General features: G+C 43.3%; 1 protein-coding gene across 6 annotated transcripts in view; it reads left to right on the top strand.

Moving 5' to 3' along the window:
- The window catches only part of ATRAD17 (RADIATION SENSITIVE 17), a 28,323-nt gene extending 7,890 nt beyond the window's left edge, over positions 1-20,433 (top strand). Inside the window, exons 2-13 of one of the 6 annotated variants that reach the window (XM_087393608.1) lie at positions 394-497; positions 698-748; positions 937-993; positions 1,165-1,267; positions 1,505-1,857; positions 2,030-2,447; positions 9,480-9,608; positions 19,288-19,311; positions 19,423-19,516; positions 19,679-19,739; positions 19,885-20,305; positions 20,384-20,433. In XM_087393608.1, coding sequence (XP_087249734.1) covers positions 394-497; positions 698-748; positions 937-993; positions 1,165-1,267; positions 1,505-1,857; positions 2,030-2,447; positions 9,480-9,608; positions 19,288-19,311; positions 19,423-19,516; positions 19,679-19,739; positions 19,885-20,205 — 1,715 coding nt within the window. In that variant the 3' untranslated portion in view covers positions 20,206-20,305; positions 20,384-20,433. Of the gene's footprint in view, positions 1-393; positions 498-697; positions 749-936; positions 994-1,164; positions 1,268-1,504; positions 1,858-2,029; positions 2,448-9,479; positions 9,609-19,287; positions 19,517-19,678; positions 19,740-19,884; positions 20,306-20,383 lie in introns of all 6 variants that reach the window. The other 5 variants (XM_087393609.1, XM_087393606.1, XM_087393605.1 and 2 more) reach the window with 5 other exon arrangements.
- Positions 20,434-21,185: the final 752 nt, after the last annotated feature.

The raw sequence follows: 21,185 nt of genomic DNA, 5'->3' as shown, positions 1-21,185 counted from the left end.
AGCTTCAGTATTCGATTCACAGCAGACCTGAGTACTTAGCATTTCAAAAACGAATTTGAAGACTGGCTGGAAACTCAATTCTACAGTCAAAACTAAACATTGGAAGTGGAACATTAATCGCATGTATTTTGGTCATACTTGGTAGCAGCTCACTTTTTTGCAAAACATCCCCTTCCCAAGTGAACAAAAAAAAGGAAAAAGAAAAAGCTACATATTCAGGTACATGCAAGTCTAAAATGTGCAAAATGTACTGTTTAGATCAAAGTTTCAACAAGATGTAATCGTATGTAGACTCTTGAGTCTACACTCCTGAATCGTAAGACTTGAGTCCAGTATACAGAGTCAATAATCTGATTATTATTTCTTATGCTTTTAATCAAATTTTATTGACAGAAATTGGAGCTGGTGAGTGCAAGTATCAGCAACCAAATATACAGCTCTGGGTGGATAAATATCGTCCAAAGAGCCTTCCTGATTTGGCAGTGCATAGTAGAAAGGTTTAGTCATCTGGTCTTACTCATCATTTTGTTGTGAATTAAGTTAACTGGGAGACCAATTCAGCATTGTAATTGAATGCTTGTCCAGCTGTCAGCATTCTGAACATTCATGCTTTATGCTTAAGCCATTAATGCAGCTGGTCTTTGAATTTCTCTGGAGGGTATGAAAACGTATTACTTGATCATTGAACCTGCAACAGGTTGCCGAAGTGCGTGAATGGCTGGAATCAAAGCTCCATAATGTTGACAAGGTAAGCATTGGCTAATAGAAGCCCTTCTGAAAGACAGTTCATCTTTTGGTGGTGAAGGCTGCTAGAGTAATGGTTTTTTAATGCAATTTCTCTCTTCTCATATAATTGGTGGCTTGTGTGCTATTTGTAAAGTAACTCTATTTCTGTTCAGTCCTATGATGAACTCTGAGGACATATGACTCTTGCAGCTACATGCCGGAAGCCGTGTTCTTGTGCTTGCGGGACCCACTGGAGTCGGCAAGACTGTTAGTTAGATTTTCTATTTTTTAGTTTGTATATTATTGACACCTCTTAAAATGTGATCCTGTTTTGTAACATATACATGAAGTTATGGGGATGTAATCTAAAGTTGGATTTGAACGCAGTTTTCTTTTTGGAATACATGTAGTCTGTAATTTTCTTGCTGTTTGCAACAGACGGTGGTGCGTGTTCTTGTGGATCTACTTGAGGCTGAGCTCTGTGAATGGGAAACCCCTGTGCCAACTCTTTGGAAAGAACATTTGCATCATGTAAACACTGGTACTGAAACATGGCTTAAATAAATTAAATTTGCATCACTTAAACACTGGTACTGAAACACGGCTTAAATTAAGAAATTTACAAACAGAGCATGCACTCACTCTTTGCATACTTGACTATATCTTTTTCAAAAAAATAAATTTCCAGGTAGATATTTTGGGGGTTCACTTGCTGCATGATACGTTTTGCTTGTATGTGAGTAGGATCAGTTGTCATGCTGCTGTTCATTTGAAGCAGGTGTTCCTTATACATCAAAGCTGAAAGAGTTTGAAGCATTCCTTGAAAGTGTGAAAAAATATCCTTTGCTGCCTTTGATGCCCACTCTGCCACAAGGAATAGATAAGCCCTTTGTTCGGGGACCCAGCTCATGTGGGAAACCAAAGGTCCTTCTGCTGGATGACCTCCCCACAGTTCATGGGAGGGAGTCAGCAAGTCAGCTATGTTATTGCCTGCACAACTTTGCTTTGTCCGTACAATTTCCAACAATTGTGATTGTCACCGATGTTTTGGAGACTGGGGAAAATGGGGAAGGAACAAATCGGATAATGGCAGAAATTCAACAGGCGTTGGAAAGTGGGGGTGCTTTGAAGGTATTATTATTCTTTGTGCCTATGCTGTTACTTTTACATGTCAAGCAAACAAATATTTGTACATTTTCTCCCTAGAGAGATTTTAGGCTTCCAATCTACTCAACTTGTGTGAGATACACTTGTGCCCTTTCCAGTGTTTTGATGAGTCTAACATGGATACTTGGTCTTGCAGGTAATTTTTAACCCTATTACAGCTAATTCCATCAGAAAGGTCCTTACCAAAATATCGTCAGCAGAAAAGTGTCCAGTGTCTTCAGAATCACTATCGTTCATTGTTGAAAGCTGTGGAGGTGACATTAGGCATGCAATCTACTGCCTTCAGTTTCTCTCTCTTTGTGAAAATTCAACTCAGTGCACTTGGGATCCTGGAGGGGTCAGGTATTCCCTGCAGAGGTTGAAGCGAAGAAGGGTTTCAGAGGTTGCAAACAGGAAAAGAAAAGGCTTACAAAGTCCTGATCTCATTGTAAATTCATGCTGCACAAGTGAAGACAGCAGGCCAATTGTATGCCGGGATGGTGTACTTTCCCTTTTTCATGCATTGGGCAAGCTACTTCATAATAAGAGGCACACAGAGGAGGCCAAAGATTCAGGTTTGCTCCTTTCTGTGAAGGAAGATAGTTTTGAAGATTTACCTTGGAACACTTTATGTGAAAGGTGGCTTCAGCATCTGTCACTTACCTGCTAATGGCGTGCTATTAAGACATTGTTTCCTAGGTCGTCTACCTCCATATATTGCTCATGCCATGCATAAAAACAGGATGACTTGGTGCTTTTAGAAATTTTGATATGTTGTTTTGAATTCTGTCCTGAGTCCTCATACCATATTGCCAGCTGAGAAACATCTTGAGACTCAAGAGCCTTCTTGGCCCTTTGAAACCAGTTCCAGTGATATTCTGTCTGACAAAGAAGCTTTAGCAAAGTTCTTCCCTTGGGTTGTTACACTCCTGCTAGAATTTAACCCGACCTGAATAAATCCGTTCACAGAATTTGAGAGGCAGTGTATGATATTTGGAAGTCAGAAACTATGTAACTAAAGTGTGCATTTAATGTGTCTATTCACATGCTAGATTGTTTTTTAAGTATCAATGGTCAAAGACTGGGGATGAAGAGTACCAGGTGGTTATACGGTGATAGGACAAAATCTGTATCAAGTTTTTGAGCACTGTATATAGCTGTGGGTAGGCACATAGTTGTACACATCTAGGGTAGGTGTGGGCTTTTGGCATTTGTGGATTTTTCTTTCACAAGCATGATGGACTGATGTATATTTTTTTGAGATACAGTGTGTGGTCAAGTGAAATATTTTTGGGGTCATGAAAATCAAGTCATGACGGGTTTTTTAGTTTTATTTTCCTGAGTCAATGTGCACTTGCATGTTATGGGAATTTGATATGTTTTGGTGCCCATGTCAAGGGGCTTTTCATGTGTGTGTACGGGGGTGCATGCAAGCTTTAATGTGCATGCTAATGTGTGTGGGAATTGTGTGACTAAAGGTCCAAAATGTGCATTTAACGTGATTTGGGGGAAATGTCTTGAGAGTGGTAAAATGTCACTGATGAGGTGGCAAATTAGGCTGAGGTGGCTGGACTGATTAGGAAGGCACCCTGCTCATGCAAAGGTGGCTATGTGATGGATGAAGGGAGGCTTCTAGTCGACGAGCTGGACGTAGATGAAGGTGACAGCTTGCAGGAGGATTTGGGAAGGAGTTCGTGGGCACCTGGAGGATGATCACATAAAGAAGGGGAGGAGAACGAGGCTCGGATGAGAGGGAGGCTACTAGGCGGTGAGCAGAAGAGAGCTTGGTGACGGTAGAGGCGTCGCCACAGAAGAAGCGGGAGGACCTTGGAAGAGAAGGGAGCTTCATGAGCTCTGAGAACAAGGGTAGCCTTGCATCGGGTGACGTGCGTGGGTTGAGGGCTGGAAAGAGCCGTACGGGCTTTGTACGGGTTGCTAAGGAGATTGGTACGGGCTGATGCAAGGGATCGTGTACGGGAGGAGCAATTGAATGCCAGCTGATGCTGCTGATACAGCGACGTATAGACGGACATTAAATTCTACGTACGGGCTGCAGTACGAGTTTGTACAGGCCTTAATTGCTGATTGGTACGGGCTGGCTGTATGGTGCCTTGATTGCAGGCTGTACGGGCACGTACGGGTCATTAAGGCTGTCTTCTACGAGCTGTATGGAGGATGGTCGTCATTAAATGCAGGCTGTACGGAGTACTGTGCATGGTTGTATGGGGTGTAAGTATCGGGTGTCGTACGTATGATTGTACGGCTGCTTGTACGGTGAATGTACCTGCAGGTTTACAGATGATTGTACCCGCTAGTTCTTCTTTTGGACAGCTTGTGGGCACGAGAGTTATAGGCTGGCCGTTGCCTCAAGTTGTGTACTTACAGTGTTAAATGCTAACTACCTGGGAGTGAGCAAAGCAATGATTACAGAAGAATGCACACAGAGGTTATGCTTGGGGGTCTTGCTGGCCATTGAGCAGTGGGCTGTGGGTTCATAGTATTCTGAGGCTGACTGCTTTCTGAGTTTTTGGGGGGAAGTTCAGTCTGTTTCGGGCTGTGTAGTCTTTCCCCTCTTTCAAAGAGTTTGTGTGTTCCTGTATGTGTGTTCTAGTCAGATTGTGTGGGAGATTGACTTGTTATTGTATTTGCTTTGGAATTTGGTTCATAAGCTCACCATCTACGAGCCCACATTGCAGCTGATCCCTATGAAGTCTCACCTATCTGGCGTGGTGAAGTACATAATTCCTGGTTGTCTTTCCATTTTTTCCTTATCAACGGCTTCATGACATGCATTGAATGGGTTAGGTGCCTAAGGTCAAGGTCTATATTGGCATTATTTTGGGGTATGTTGACATTTATAAAGCTAGGTCACTCACCATATGGCATGAAGAGGCAAGTAGTCCATAAAGGTGCAAGCGACATCTGCTTGCAATAAATACCTACATGGTGGCGAGTGGTCAAATAAGGCATGGAGTATGTGGCAGCACTCCAAGGGTGTGCCTTGATTTGGTTGCAAAGCAAGTGTTTTTACTATTGACTGGTGTGATTTGTTTTTACATGCCTGTGTTTCTTTCTTAAGCTGCCATGAATAAGCGTGTTTTGAGGCATCAGCTTATTAATTGGCATTGGTGCTTCGTTTCAGGTATGGGAACTAAATGGTTGATGCCTTATAGCATTGCTGAAATTTGCATCACCTTTTTACTCTGCTGCATATTATCTAGTCAGGCCAAGTGAGCCGTATTTGCATATTATCTTTGCTATCACGACCGATCACGGCTTGTAGAATTGACAATCCATTGGACACTTGATGTTGGGAAAGTGGCAATGTATATGTGGATGAGATGACAATTCTATGCCAAACAGTCGTTTGAGCCTAGAGAGGGAAGACCACTCATATGGAGTCACCAAAGGTTGCATTGTGGATCTTAGAAATTCGATTCTTCCGGAGTATGATGAGTGTTATTGGGTTGGATGCAAAGCTATAGAAGCTTGTCCATCTTTGGGTCCAATATTGCTATGATAGTTGCATTGTAAGTGCTCTGTTTAGGTCAAAGTTATTAATTGTGTTTGCCATCGAGGTTGCAGCTCTATAGTAATAAGCAGTGAAGAAAAATTGGTTGATGATAGGCTTACTGAAAGATCTTGCGTTTGTGAACAATCAAAGCAATAAGCTTATCTGCTCCATTTAGATTTAGACGCTCGTTGGGGAGAGACTAAAATGAAAATGTTTAGACTTCACAAGCAGTTGTAGCTTGAATGAAGAGATTTTGGACTACCTTTTGATTAGCCTTCTCCTTTAGTGCTAGCCTTCATCATGGCTGAGTCTGCCCTTCACCTCCGGAGTGTCGACAGAAACTTAGTACGAAGACTTTGTATAAATGGATGCTCAAGTATGTGTGGGTGTGTGGATTTGTATGTGTGAGAGCATATTTTTATACTATGGTCTACACCCACTGTTGGGCGCTAATGACGTCAGTGGGGATGTCATAGTAGCTAGTCCCTGCTATGCATGATGGAGTTTATGGTTTTCAACCTTGTGAGTGACTATCATGAGATTGAAACTGCACTATGTTGTGTTTTTAGAGGATGAGTTGGGGAATGTTCCTGGATTCTTCTAGGTATATGCTTCTGCCGTATTAGCAGACATGCAAATTTCACCTTGTGAAGTTTTCGTCCAAGTTGCGGCCTGCTGGTATTGTGATAATTCTTTCTATCTTAAATGGTGCGTTGCCCTATCAGCTAGATTTAGATTTAGATGCTCGTTGGGGAGAGACTAAAATGAAAATGTTTAGACTTCACAAGCAGCATCATGGCTGAGTCTGCTTTGGTCACTCGTCGCAGTGGTCTTTGCGTCATTGTCTCCTTGCGGATCCAAGCTGTCCCAATATCAGCTAGATCCTCCTCTTCCACTCCACATGTTCCGAGGCTGAGTCAAATGCATACAAATCTGTGATGTGCCGCTATGCTCGGTCTGCCTCTGTGTCCTGTGGGCTGTCGCCTCCTGTTTCTCTCTGATCTGTCGCAATAGTGTCTCTCTATGTCGGTGCATCTCTATCAGATAGGTCCCAATGCAGACCTGATCGTGGAAGTGGATCAATTCAGAGAGTGCACCAAAGCCGCTCCCCTCCTGAAGAGGCAATGGTATCGTCCCCGGATCTCATAGTAGGCTGAGCAAACATAGAGAAAATGCTCCTTTGTCTTTGCCACATCCAGCGCGCATAGCATACAGATCTGTTGCTCTCCGGGTGTACGTGCAACTCTCCGTGTCTCAATCCTCAACTAGTGGGATGAGACCGGTATTTGTCCAATGGCGTTCCTGAGTGCATGTGAGACTCCTTTGTCCTCGAGATACTGGGGTCTAATCCCTCCTCTGATACTCTCAAGAAGTGGTCACAATAGAACTGGATCTTGGTGGGGAACTCATGTTCCCCCCCAAAGTCCAAGATGTATGGAGCTGGAGGAGATCTAGTCTTATGATACGGTTAATCTCGTCTCGTGGGGTCAAACTCAGATGGTGCATCCATGCTGTACTAAAAGGGGGGGAGCTTGTCCATCTAAATACGGTGCCTACTAAACCATGCGGATATGCATGCATACCATGTGCCTGCCCCGCTCTCTACTAGCCATCTGGATGACTTTAAGGCCAACCTTAGTAGTCTGCAGTGAGGTAGGGCCCAAACTCTGTGGATGAATGTCATTGCCTTTAGATTGCATCAATATCGAGAGGTGTCATGGCGAACTTTGCCTGTACTATCTCAGGCGGGACTGAGGGCTTACTTCCAAATCATCCTAGACCTCATAGTCACCTATAGCCAATCAAATCTCCGCCACTCTGTGATCACTGGTAGATCACAACCCCAGAAGGGTGCTGCATTCATGGCAGTCGGCTGCACTAAAGTGTCGAAGAGCCAGCCTTTTGTCGGTGGATCTTGGAAGTGTGCCTTGGAGCACTGTCTCTCTAGTTGCGCCAAAGCTCTCTGCCCCCGTGTGAGTCGTGTACTGGCTGTCTAGGTCATTGTGAAGATGGGTCCTGTGAAGACTGCCCCCAAGTATGTGTAGGACTGCACTATCTCCACTGGCTTAGCCCAGGGTGTGTGTGTGTGTGAGAGAGAGAGAGAGAGAGAGAGATGTGTCCGAGTTGACAATAATGTGGCCCAACGCATATTTCAAACATTCGTATATGTTTGCAAACGTTTGTATCATACACGTATGGCATATTTTTCCATACCTTGACTGTGGTGGTGTGGGGTGGGGGGGAGGGTCTAAAAGCCCACTTTTGGCCCCTTTTTCATTGCGCTTCTTTCTAGAGCTGCACCATGCAGCAATGCGGGAAAAAATGTAGAATCTAGAGTATGGCTTAAAATGTTTTGATTCCTGTGTGAGTCCCCCAAGCTCTCCCTTTGAAGTTGCGGTTCATGTTGATCTTTTGATTCGCTTTACAAGCCATTTGCATGTAGTCTATCTCACACACGGCCGCTTCAGGTCTATGGATATGATAAGGTATGTACTGGACCCGGTAGGGGTTGCTTCAGGTGGTATTAGAGCAAACATACTTTCAGATGCCTAGTAGCAGGTTAGGGGCCTAGGCTGTAGAGGATCAGAGACTTCTTCATAGGAGAAGAGTCCACATTGGTAGGTTACCGTAGGGTACGAGAATCTGATGTGCTCTTCATAGACTTTAGGCTAGCTGGAGTACAAGGCCTATCCACATTACTGTTCTCAGGACGTTTGAGTAACCACAGAGCACAGGGTGATAGCGGTAGATCTCAAAACATGTCACAGACACACCAGGACCCTTGCTCGGAACCCTAGCCAGACTCTTGGGTAGCTTAGATCCGTCATGACGAGTTAGGAGCATGGCCCATCTACTTAAGATGCATCATGTACAGGGAGCCTGGACTTATGGCTTATATTCATATCTCGTTTCAGCTTTCGAGTTTCACACATAGAGGTGTGCTAGACATCTTTAGTTTCCGTCCTGCATAGGGGGTTCAGATCATGATGTATATCAGCTTTTTGTCTCATATACTTTTGGGCCTTTTGCAGACGTTAATAGTCCCCCCCCCCCTCTTCACATTGTTGTTTCGTGTGTTTTCCCAAAAAATATTTATGCAAGATTGGGTATATTATAGTATTTTGAAGATTTGTACAAAGTCATGAAGTAAAGCCTTGAATATATTCATGCCTAAGAAACATGTCACAAAGTTTATAACTCCTCTTTCGCTACATATGGAGATTTTTATCTGCTGATGTCCCATATCAATGCACTTTATTTCTTCAACTGCATGGACGCTATTTCTCATTGCAGTCATATCATCAACACAACTGAGCTTGCTCTGTCCACATGTGAAAATCGCCATCAGTATCTGATGCAATGGGCTTCTTTTCTTCTAAGAATGAATCCATCGTAATGAACTAGAATTGAGAAGCTTGTTAATCCACACAAGAGCTTTTCAAATTGCAGACATTGTGTTTGGCAGCATCTGCCTGAAAAATAAGCGTTTCTTCCAAAAAGGCAGATATGATGCATACCACTGTTAAATTTTGCTGCTATACCAAACAGGATTCTGATGGTGATTATGTTTGAGGTGAACTGTCTATGCATAGTTTGTGAGTTAAGAGTAACTGTCATAGAGTTCAAGACTGCACCTTGTTGTTCATGTGCAATGACTTTGGGCATGTTTTGCTGGCATAAGAGTGCATCTTCTTGCTCATTCAATGCTAAAACCATTTATTCTATGCTCTCAAGAAGACATAATAAGTGTTCAAAGTGTTTTGTGAATAGGAAAGAGCGTACACATTTGAAACTCTGCCACGCTTGTATCATTGCAAACTTCAAAGAGGATCTGAATTTCTGGAGCAGCGAGAACATCAGTTTTTATTTTGTCTGCATGTATGCATTCTTGGGAATTGTTTGTTGTAGAAAGAATGCGTCCAGCAAAGTGTTTAAACATGTTGGGTTGTGCCATGGCGCTGCAATATCTCTCAATAGTATCGTGCATAGCTGATGTTTGTTCCTTGTAATTAAGCAGATTATAACATTTCAATGCTTGGTTTATTCCAGTGTGTATACGATTACAGACATTGCTTTCTTACTTTTTTGGCAGGTGAGGGCATTAACATGATCCTTCAAGGTCACCTTCAAAGACATCCTTTGAACATGGAAGTGCCTGAGACAATACTGTCACAAGCTCACACTGAGGCTTGCACATTTTCGTCCTTCCTCCATGAGAACTGTAATGCTTTATCTGCTGCTCATAAATTTCTTGTTTTAATGATACAGAGGATGTGTAATCTGACCTAGTCATTTCCGGCATGTGCACACACATGCACATACATACACACACTTGCTTGCATTCGCGTGCGTGCACACCCATGCACACACGAATGGTTGCACGTATGTATGTTATTAATGTATTTATGTATACATAGAAAGAATGCACATGCATGCATTTCTATGTACAAGCACGCGTGTGTGTGGGTGTATGTAAGCATCTATCTATCTACAAAGAGAGAGAGAGAGAGAAAGAAAGAAAGAAAGAAAGAAAGATCTATTAACGTCTTCAGGAAGCCTCGCGGGCTTATGAGACAAAGTACACATCAAAAGGAAAGTAGCTACTACATCTCTGAAACTAAGAGAGTTGAGGAGTGCACATGGCATCTCAGCTCAAGATTATTTAGCACACATCTAAGTTCTAGTCCTATATCAAAGTGGCCTTCATTACATCAGTTTAAGCATGGTTGTTAGGACACTCGTGTCTTACAATAAGACACTTAAGACACGTGTCTTACCTTAAGACACCTTTAGACACTCTTGTTTTTTTTAGTGGGTTGGGTGTAACAACAAACATCGAGTTTGACTTAACCATGCTATCATTGATGGTGACTTCGGATCCAGCAGTGGCAGTGACCTCGCAGATTCGGATTAGGATGAATCTTGAGAGTCAAAAGTTTCCTTTCAATTATATGTATCGAGATGCATATTGCATTCATATCACTTGTGATTGATAGACTGTTGCCATGATATCTATGTGTATTGATTAATGATGTTGTTAAATCTTTAAAATTGTGAGTCGTGACTTGCAAGCTCTTGAGTCGTGACTCTTAACTTGCAAGCTCTTGAGTAGTGAGTCTTGCATTGTTACTTCTTGCATTGTTTAAGTGTAGCTTATTGTACTTCTAGAATCAAGCAGCTAGCTATGCTACCAAGTTGTACACTTGTATACTTATACATATATTAATTAAATATTTATTATTACAATGACGTGTCTTACGTGTCTTCTTTAAGACACTTTAGACACTCGTGTCTGAGGCGTGTCTAGTGTATCGTGTCTTAATGTGTCTTACAACCATGAGTTTAAGACTGAGGATCTTTGGGTTTAGATTTGAAATCTCTAATTAGAGCTATTCCATCTCAGTAAACTGCCCACTTTCCTGCTTTGTGTGCATCCTTCACTTTAATGAGTTCGATATTCCTTTGTTTGAGCTAAGTTGGAGTGAGCTCCTCAGATATCCATATCTTTGTGCCCTTCAGCTTATTTGTCTGTCGGCAAGTCTTGACTATTCCTGCCCTGTCATTGAAATAAAATTGTACTTGTTTACCCTTTTGAGTGATATAGCTTATATTATTCTCATCCCATTCAACTTGTGGTATCCCCTTCTTGAGGCATGCAAATATTTCCTCTTCTGTGTACCCCTCTTCATAATTGAGGCAGTCAAGGCAATCCCCTGGCAGCCCCCCAATGCATAGTATTTTCTTATTCTGTATCATAGCTTCTTGCTCTTTGAATTCTGCATAAAGATTTGCCTTATTGATTTTGTTGCTAGACACGATGGCCGTCTCTTTCTTGGCTGAGCTGATTTCAGTGGAGATCCTTTCTTTGACTGTGGAAACGAGCGTTGGTGCTGCTGGAGATGTGTTGCACTTTTGTATAACTTCTGCAATAATTTCCTGCTTGCCATTATTCTCCATATCTTTCACCTTTCTTCCAAGGGCTGCAAGCTGGAGCCTAAGCTCTCTACTTTCCTGCTGTAAATAGTATATTTGTTCCTGTAGGTCTGAGCTAATCCTTCCTCTGTAGTGCAAAGCATAGGGGCTGGGTGTCGCTGTGATGGAAACATATGAGGGTTTTCTGGCAGGAGTCGTAGCAAATGTCTTCATTTTTGGGAACTCCATGGTGGCCTATGTGCCTCTTTGCTGACGCTAACCCCCAAGCTGAGCCGGGGCTCGTCTCAGCCTGGGGTGATTAGAAGCTGGAAGCAGGGCCGCTGAGCTGAACCAACCTGCCCACGAGCTGCTGCTGCTGTTGGTCTAGTGCTACCCGAGATCTGCCTGCGCTTCTCAGCTGAAGGCGCGCCTAGTGCTGTGTGGCCTGTATAGAAAGAGCGGAGAGGAGAGGCTGTAGGGAGAAGCAGAGATGTACGATGACCTGCGCCTGGGCTGTATGCGAGGAGTGCCTGCGGGCGGATAGTATCTTGTTGTGGTGTTCCAAAACCACCTTTATTGGCGTTGTAGCTGGCTGCTCTAAAGATTTTCAGGTGCCCCTATTTTCATAGTATCTTTCTCTGATGTGTGCATAGGCCCGACGTAGAGAGAGAGAGAGAGAGAGAGAGAGAGAGAGAGAGAGAGATTAAAGTCCACTTGACACCCTACATGATCTATGGGACTAAAGGCCACGATCATAGTCATAGGGGCTCTTTTACATCTGACTGATACATTTTCTGGTACACTATCTCTTTCACTGATACTTTTTCTGGCAAATCCTATGTGGCTAGGATGTGCTTCACCAACCTATCGGCCATGTCTAAAATCTTACTGCAGTGTCAAAAAACTTCCCTTAAGGCAATGCACCAAGTTGCTTTGCTGGTTGGTTTATACTAGGCTGAGGTCATTACTTGTTATCTGTACTTTTCCATTATATGCATGTATGCTCTGTAGTGACGGAGTTTATGCTTTTCATTTTGTCTCAGCTCTACCTTTTTCTACCTCTAGATTATGTGCCTTTTCAACATTGTGATATCCTCCCTGAATGCATTTCGTACTTCTCCATCAGGTTTATCTCTCGCTTGTGTACGCGCGTGCACGTGCACGCTCGCGCGCACACAGACACACACACACAGTACAAAAAAAAGGTAACTCATACAAGCCATTGTGGGATGAAGCAAAGGGCTCGCTAAGGCCTTTGCTGCGTACTATACTTATTATCACAAAAACTCAAAACCAATGCTCAAAACATATCGAGGTGCCATGGTGGCTCTCCGATGAGCAGCCAAGATAGCTCGTATTTGTGTCTGTCGAATTGTCTCTCGCTATGGCAGGGGATCTCTGTATCCGATGGGCCATATCAAGGGTGACACCTTGCTCGGACGGTCCCTGCTAAGGAGAGCTGAGATACATGCTGTGCTGATCCACTTTGCCCTCATTTTAGCTACCTCCTCCTCCACTCCAATAGGTCTTGGGGTTAACTCATATGTGTAGAAGTCTGTGAAATATTGCCGTGCTCGATCAATCCCAATCTCTTGTGGCGCTATCATCTCTTGCTGCTGCTGCCTAATCCGCCTCAATAGGGTCTCTCTGTGCCGTTGCATCTCGATCAAGGCTAACATAGGCATGTTCATTGAAGTGGATCAGCCGAGAGAGTGGTCCAAAGCCGAGCCCTTCTTGAAACAGGAAGTGGTATCGTCCTCGAATCTCATAATAGGCTAAGTGGTGTCATGGCGACCTCTACTTGTAGTATCTAATGAGGAATTAGTGTGGTGAGCAAGATAGATGTGGTGGGCTTGGGCAAGGACATATCTAGTGGTGCTTGGATCGGGAGGTCGTAGAGTATCTAATGAGGAATTAGTGTGGTGAGCAAGATAGATGTGGTGGGCCTGGGCAAGGAGGACATATCTGGTGGTGCTTGGATCGGGACGTCATAGAGCGATGTCGTGTATGTAATGCCAGACACTTGGATCCGTGATGGGATAAGTAACTTCCCCTCGGAGGAAAGCCCCCATGCAGTGGTGGGTCCCCTCACTGAAAAGATCAGATCATCTCATTCACCCTTTGTGAGAGAAAAGCTCGCCACTTTCGACATGTCAGGCGGCATGAGAACCGCTGTGCCGCGAGCGTCATTAGTTGCGATAAAGGCTGCTTATGTATGAGGTGAGATCTTATCCCTTGGCACTTATCATCTAACATCGATTCTAGAGGAACATTGAGGTCATGCACGCATGTCACAAAGGCTGGGGAACCTATCAAATTGTCCACTATACTTGCCCCCCTCCATGCTGTGGGAAACAAGTAAGCATAGTTACTAGGGAATGACGTTCCGTCTTCCTGGAACGTGGAAACGCCGTTCCTAGGTAGATGGTAGTGCGGGAACGCCTAGGAACATTCCCAAACGTTCCGGGAACGTGGTCGGAACGTGTTTCGGGTTGTGTCTCTAGCGTTCCGGGTTTAGGGCTGCGCGGGAGCGCCGTTTTGGTGTCAACGAGGGTCTTTATTTCCTCTCCAACCACTCTCCATCCCCTTCCACTGAGCCACTCGCCTCTTAGCCCCCTCTCTCAAGCACTCAGCCCGCTCAACCCCCTCTCTAAGCTCTCATCCACTCAGCCCCCTCTCAGCCCACTCAACTCCCTCGGGCCTCAGCCCCTTCCATCCCTTCTAAGCTGAAATGGAACTAGATTACATCACATCATGGTTATTCTAAGAGTACATCATGCTTAGAGCACCCTATGTAGGGGAACTAGAGTATCTGGCACACCTTCATATCCATAAGATAAGCCAAAAAGCTGAAAAAAGATGAAATAGAACTAGAATGTATGAGTAAGCCAATGGTTTAGATTGTGTGATCAGACCTACTTCGGGAGTCTTAGTGTCTCTAGAGCATGTATGACATCTTACGTTGTCACCTTGTGCTCCGCTTCGTGGGACATCTCCATCATTATGTGAAGTGGCCTGGCGTTGTGATGTAGCAAGGATACCTCAGATGGTCTTGTGTCCATGAAGAGCAGGGCAGTATCTGGCCGCTCTGCGTGGACTTTTCTCCTTTGAAGAAGTCGCTAAGCAATTTGAGCATATGACCTCATCTAATAGGATCCCCATTCAACATTGGGTATTTTGTCTTTAATGCTATTGAAATTGTCTTCTTTATAGCCTTCTTCAGTGTACTATCCATTTAACAGCCCCCCAATACACAAGGTCAAAGAAATATTGAATCTGCTTTATGTTCCATGATCTCCTCGTAAAGATCAACTTAATCAACCTTGTTGTCTTATGTTTTTTCATTGACTTCGTTTGAGTGTATATCATTTCTTGAACAATAGAAACAAGCTACGGTGCAAGAGTAGACTTTGCATTTTTGTATTAGGCAATGGCAAAATATGAATATTACCTGGTTGGGATCAATGCGACAAATACCTTTGTTTTGGGAAATTCATATGTTTGCTCTTCCTAGGTACCCCTTGGCTAGCCCAATCGACAATGAATGAGGAAAAAAGGGGTGTTCCCTTGGTGCCATTTCAGAGACACCCATGACCATCGTGCAGTACTACGCAAATGTACAATACTCCGCGACCCTCCCTAGATTCACATGGACGAGGACTCTCAGTGCTCACACCTCTATAGATAGAGGAGAGACACAACCTCCTATAGCAGCAGGATGTCACCTGCACAGAGCAAAAGTGGGTAGTAGTCCGAGATGTTCGTCTCTTGATAAGACCCATGCGGACTTTTGGATTTTTTCGGGGATAAGGCCCATTAGACTCATTGCCGAGACCTTGACTTGCACTGTTTGAAATTGCAATGGTACCTTATGATCAAACCTAGGGAATTTCTTGGAGTCATACATAGGACAAGATATAATTTTCTACACAAAGAACATCACTGTCCAGAGTGCCCTTTGCCTTGAGTTTGTTAACACACGTGGGAGTCGGCATATGCTGATGAGACTAGAGAGACAGGTGGAGTTCGTGGATCAGGAGGAATGACAATTTTAGATTTGTCATCTCTCATTGGGATGATCTCGCTCGAGAGACGTGACACACATGCTAAGTTTCTTTGTATACAGATTCAAGCATCTCTTAAGAGGATCCTTTCATCGTAATGGGTTATTTTCCTCATGAGATCTCACATTTTGCTAGGGATCTCCGTGAGGAGACTTAGACCTCAACGTATAGAGCCCTATGTCTAGACATCATGGATTTTTCAAGCCGTATGAAAGTCCTTATTGAGGACTTAATGTGAGGACTATGCTCATTGATTTTCGATTTTGTTACATGATGTTGATCTGGATGAGGCAAGAATATTGCTAGTACTAGTAGATAGGCAAGCCTTGATCGCTTCATATGGGCACTCTTTCTCAGACATGGGCATGAGACATGGTCTCATCATCTATAATAGTCAAGACGGATGACCTTCCTTGGGTGGATTCACTCGTCCTCCACACAGGGGAGACTCTAGTGGGATCTCCTGCCTTTGCCTCACACATTAGTGGCTTTCCCATTTTTCGGCTACCTCCCGGAGCCGATCATACGTATTTCTTCTTTAGCCTATCCGTCCTACATTCACATGCCGCATACCATGACACCTTCCACACATGCCACATATCACGACATACACTATGACCATAGGCTTTATCCCTCGAGTACATGTCCTGTCTCTCTACCCGACCCGTAGATCTTGTGGACATCTCACGTTTGGAATCAAGCTACTCTAATCACCTGCTCTTCTCATGCTACTATCCCCCACGTCTTTTCCTACATCATACGCTCCACTTGTATGCCACCTATTGGCTCAATCTCCTGCAATAGCTGGTACGATGATGAGTGTAAGGCATTACGTCACCAACTTAGAACACCATCTTTTGAGCATGGCGGAGACTATACATGTGTAGTGCCATTTAGTCTGCTGAAAGAAGCTTGCATAAATGAGAGGCTACTAAAGATCCTGTTTAGTAAGCAACTCCAAAGACTTGTGGTAGAAGTTTCTTGAGCTATGCCCTCCTCTCACTGACACCACCGTCTGACACTCCTATGCGTGTACAATATATGACATGGCTCAGTAGTCATCCCCTCACCTCTCACAGCTACCGCGTCCCACCTCTTGTGCACTATTCATCATCGGTGATATGAGACATATCCCTACATCTACATAATAGCCGAGCCAAAGATCATGAGAGACTATATATTGAATACATTGCATATGGAATAATTATCATAGCTCCGATCTTGGCAAAGCTTTTTTAATGAAGCGGTCGGTATTTGTTTTTTCACATCTATGTCATGTCCAAGATTTATGCCTCAGTACATGAGATGCATGTTAGTTTGTTTACAAAGCTCGAGAGCTATTGGATAGGTAGGATTTCGTATCGATCTCGCGACCCTGGATCACATCCCCGTAGAGCGAGGTGTCATTGAGAAGGTACAGAGACATAGGGTTTACTTTACTTTTGGATTTTCAAAAGGCTTCAACACAATGCCATGGGCCCGTCTCATCAGACGCCTATAGCATCTGGAATACAATCATGAGATTATTTGGGTAGTGTTGACACTCTATGAGAAGATTTTAAGTAGGGATCGAATGATGGAGATTGAGACATTCATTGAGATACTAGGAGATGTGAACTCATCTTTAGCTAGATCCTTGGTTCAGATTCTCCTCTATGGTCTTACTCTCTTCTTCTTCAGTTGAGGGTCTCCATCGACATTTGGATTTACTTCAGACCTTTTGTGAGCGCATGATTTGAAGGCCACCTTGGTAAAAGCATGGTTGTGATCTTAACACATCCAGGGTAGTCATGAGTTCACTTTTGATGGGTTGCTAGTAGAGGTTGTTGCATCCTATACATATCTAGGAGTGCTCTTCTCCGGTCCGATCTTCACGATGAGATCAGTTGTGCAGGTCCAAGATCGATTGCCAATACCCTCACTCTCATTTCTAGGATCCCATGTCTAATACTCCACCACAATTCTCGCGAGAGTTGGAAAGCGTCGGAGAGTAGATCCCTGTATCCACCCACAACTCCCTACTGCATCCATTTTAAGTCAAAGGACCCAAGGAAGAATATCTTGGTCTGAGTCTCTTCAATTCTTTGGTAGTGATATTCATGGCAGTCCGTGTTGGGGCCCTGACCTATTGGACCATGCAGATCGATTGTCAATAGCGCTTCATCATGGGTTTTATCTCTTAGTGGTGCCAGCCTCTATCGGAGTCATTGTCTACTGAGACCCTTTTATCCATTCAACAAGTGGATCTGATCCTCAGACGGCATACAGAGGACCGTCACAATGACATCATGTTGGATACTTATCTTTTTCAATGGGTTTTAGAGATATTAGTATTCGTTTTAGGTATATGCTTCTGCCGTATAAGCGGACATGCAAATTTCACCTTGTGAAGTTTTCGTCCAAGTTGCGGCCCGCTGGTATTGCGATAATTCTTTCTATCTTAAATGGTGCGTTGCCCTATCAGCTAGATTTAGATTTAGATGCTCGTTTGGGAGAGACTAAAATGAAATCGTTTAGACTTCACAAGCAGTTGTAGTTTGAATGAAGAGATTTGGACTACTTTTTGATTAGCCTTCTCCTTTAGTGCTAGCCTTCGTCATGGCTGAGTTTGCCCTTCACCTCCGGAGTGTTGACAGAAACTCTTTGTATAAATGGATGCTCAAGTATGTGTGGGTGTGTGGATTTGTATGTGTGAGAGCATACTTTTATACTATGGTCTACACCCAGTGTTGGGCGGTGATGACATCAGTGGGGATGCCATAGTAGCTAGTCCTTGCTATGTGTGATGGAGTTTATGGTTTTCAATCTTATGAGTGACTATCGTGAGATTGAAATTGCACTATGTTGTGTTTTTAGAGGATGAGTTTTGGAATGTTCCTGGATTCATCTAGGTATATGCTTTTGCCGTCTAAGCGGACATGCAAATTTCACCTTGTGAAGTTTTCGTCCAACTTGCGGCCCGTTGGTATTGTGATAATTCTTTCTATCTTAAATGGTGCGTTGCCCTATCAGCTAGATTTAGATTTAGATGCTCGTTTGGGAGAGACTAAAATGAAATCGTTTAGACTTCACAAGCAGTTGTAGCTTGAATGAAGAGATTTGGACTGCTTTTTTATTAGCCTTCTCCTTTAGTGCTAGCCTTCGTCATGGCTGAGTTTGCCCTTCACCTCTGGAGTGCCGACAGAAACTCAGTACGAAGACTTTGTATAAATGGATGCTCAAGTATGTGTGCGTGTGTGGATTTGTATGTTGAGAGCATACTTTTATACTATGGTCTACACCCACTGTTGGGCGCTGATGACGTCAGTGGGGATGTCATAGGAGCTAGTCCTTGCTATGCGTGGAGTTTATGGTTTTCAATCTTATGAGTGACTATCGTGAGATTGAAACTGCACTATGTTGTGTTTTTAGAGGATGAGTTTGGGAATGTTCCTGGATTCATCTAGGTATATATATTAGTATTCGTCTTGGGTGTGGAGCCCACTTAGTGGCCCCACCCATTCAGGTTTTGTCATTGTATCTGGTTTTTCCAGTCTGATAGACCCTTCGCTCTTTCGAATATTTTATTAAAACTTGTTTCCTCTCTCTCTCTCTCTCTCTCTCTCTCTCTCTCTCTCTCTTTCACACACACACACACACACACACACGCACGCACGTATGCACACGCACACTTGTTCCCATGTGTGCACTATGTGGTGTGTGTGCATGCATGTGTCTTAATGTCCTTGTAATGTGTAGGGGCATGTTTTTATTCAGAGGTGCCTATGTGCATCGCATGTCTTTGTCTGTGAGGGTGAATGCAGAATGAAAGCAGTGCTTGGTTTGTCTTAGTGTTGATTGTTATGTGCATATATGCAAGTGGTCTTTAAATGGTGCTTGATCTGTACATTGTTGTTTGACTGATTAGTAGGATCTGCAATGCAGTACTCGATTTTGTTGATGATGAAGGTATAGAAGACGCTGCAGTTTCCATGTCATACTTGAGTGATGTGGATTGCCTTCTTAGTGCGAAGTATAAGATGCCTAAAAATTCATCTCGTTACATTACACCAAACTCAGATGAGATTGGTCTGGTGAACATAGCGGAAGCAGTGGCGGGATCTTTAGCAGCACGTGGAGTCTTATTTGCAAATACCCATCCAGGAAGGCGCAGGTTAGCAAAATTTCAGAACTTTATATTACTTTCTCCCCATCAGGTGGAATTTTCCACATTACACTGGGGCTTCTGTGTCTAAAAGCATCTTGCTATGAATATGAAACAAAATTTGCTGTGCAAGGGTTCCCTGTTTCCTGACTCAATATATATATGAAGCAGATGGCAATCGATACGGGCTCCGGTTGTTCGGCAAGTCGAGCGTCTTTTGAGTGTGAAGAAGGTGCCTCCAATCTTCAGTCATGTGAACTTTTTCTTTGAGGAAAGCTTCTGTATGACATGGGCAGTCGTTGCTATCAGCAATGGTTCATGTTTTGGAAGGCTTAGTTCTCATCAACGTTGTTGTGGGCTGTTGCTGACAATTGAAGCAGGCTCAGTTATGGTCAAAGTCATGGGCTGCTAACATGGAGAGCCTGTCAATTGTTACTAGAGCTATTCAAGCCACTGATTATGAACCATATTCCAAGCTAATGTGCATTAAGTCTGGTCATCCTAGTTTTCTGTCTTCAAATCCAGACAATTGGAGAGATGTGTCAGTGCAACATTCTGGAAATCATGAAAATGTAGCAGTGGTGTCATCTCAAGAGCGAGAACTTTCTTCAGGCATGATGGCCATAGACATACATATGAAGAGCGATCTCGGTGCTGCAGATACAACTGATTGCGATGACGAAATAGAGGAATGGTGATGCCTTTTGAATAAATATTGAAATCGTAATCAGACATTGACGGCTTTATCCCAAGGGCAGCAGCTGTCTCCAGAATTGGTCACTCGAGGTACAAAGGGAGGTATGATGATTAGCAATATGAAATTTTATTATCTGGTTACAGGAATGTGGTTATGACGATTTTGATGTTGACTTACAGATTCCACCAAGGACATCATGTTTGGCACAGATCTGACAGTGTGCACATGATATTGGAAAAACCTCAACTCGTTAACTTGGCTCCTCGGTAACCAGGCTTCTTTATCCTCAAAAGTGCCTTTGCTTAGGCAATTTGTTGCAGTTCTTGTCCTTGCTGCATCTGGCCAGCCTTCTGTTTGGGACCGAAAAAGAATGGTATGGCAGATCAGCGAATCTCAAGAGGTATTCTTGTTCCTATTTTGCTCGCTCTTATAGAGATTTTGTTCTATCCCTCTTATATGATTAATGTAAGCTACCTATTTAATTTTGTAACTTACATGTATAAAATGTAAATATAACGTAAATATGTGGACAGTTGTGTATTTACATTAATGTGTGAACTGAAGGTTATGCTGGCATGTCAGGGTTTTGAATCAGGTCTCAATTATTTGAAGGTAGTCTTTTTTATTGGAGTTTTTGCTTTATTATGTTACTTATAATAAATGTAAATATGAAAGTATATGCCTTTGTTTTCCAACTGCTTGTTGCCAATTTCTTCAGGACTAAAACTGGTCTTAATGTTAGGTTAATAGTTTTCCGTGTTTGTTGAATATACAAGGATTTAGTCTGACACAGTGTACATAGAGGACCTGCTGTCCTTATATATATAACTTAATGGGTGAGAAAAATTGACTTGGTGGCTATGCCAACACCCTAAAAGTGCTGCCTTTTATTACTTGCACCCTTTGGTCTGCCCTTTTGTAAAAGTAGTGAAGTTTGTTGTGGAGGGCGGCTTTGTTGTGTGTCCTTTTTTAAGAATTTGT

The sequence above is a fragment of the Dipteris shenzhenensis genome, chromosome 22 (genome assembly GCF_047967505.1).
Source record: "Dipteris shenzhenensis isolate YYH24624 ecotype China chromosome 22, Dip_SZ_1.0, whole genome shotgun sequence".
Taxonomy (NCBI): domain Eukaryota; kingdom Viridiplantae; phylum Streptophyta; class Polypodiopsida; order Gleicheniales; family Dipteridaceae; genus Dipteris; species Dipteris shenzhenensis.
This window is presented reverse-complemented; position numbering and strand designations above follow the sequence as displayed.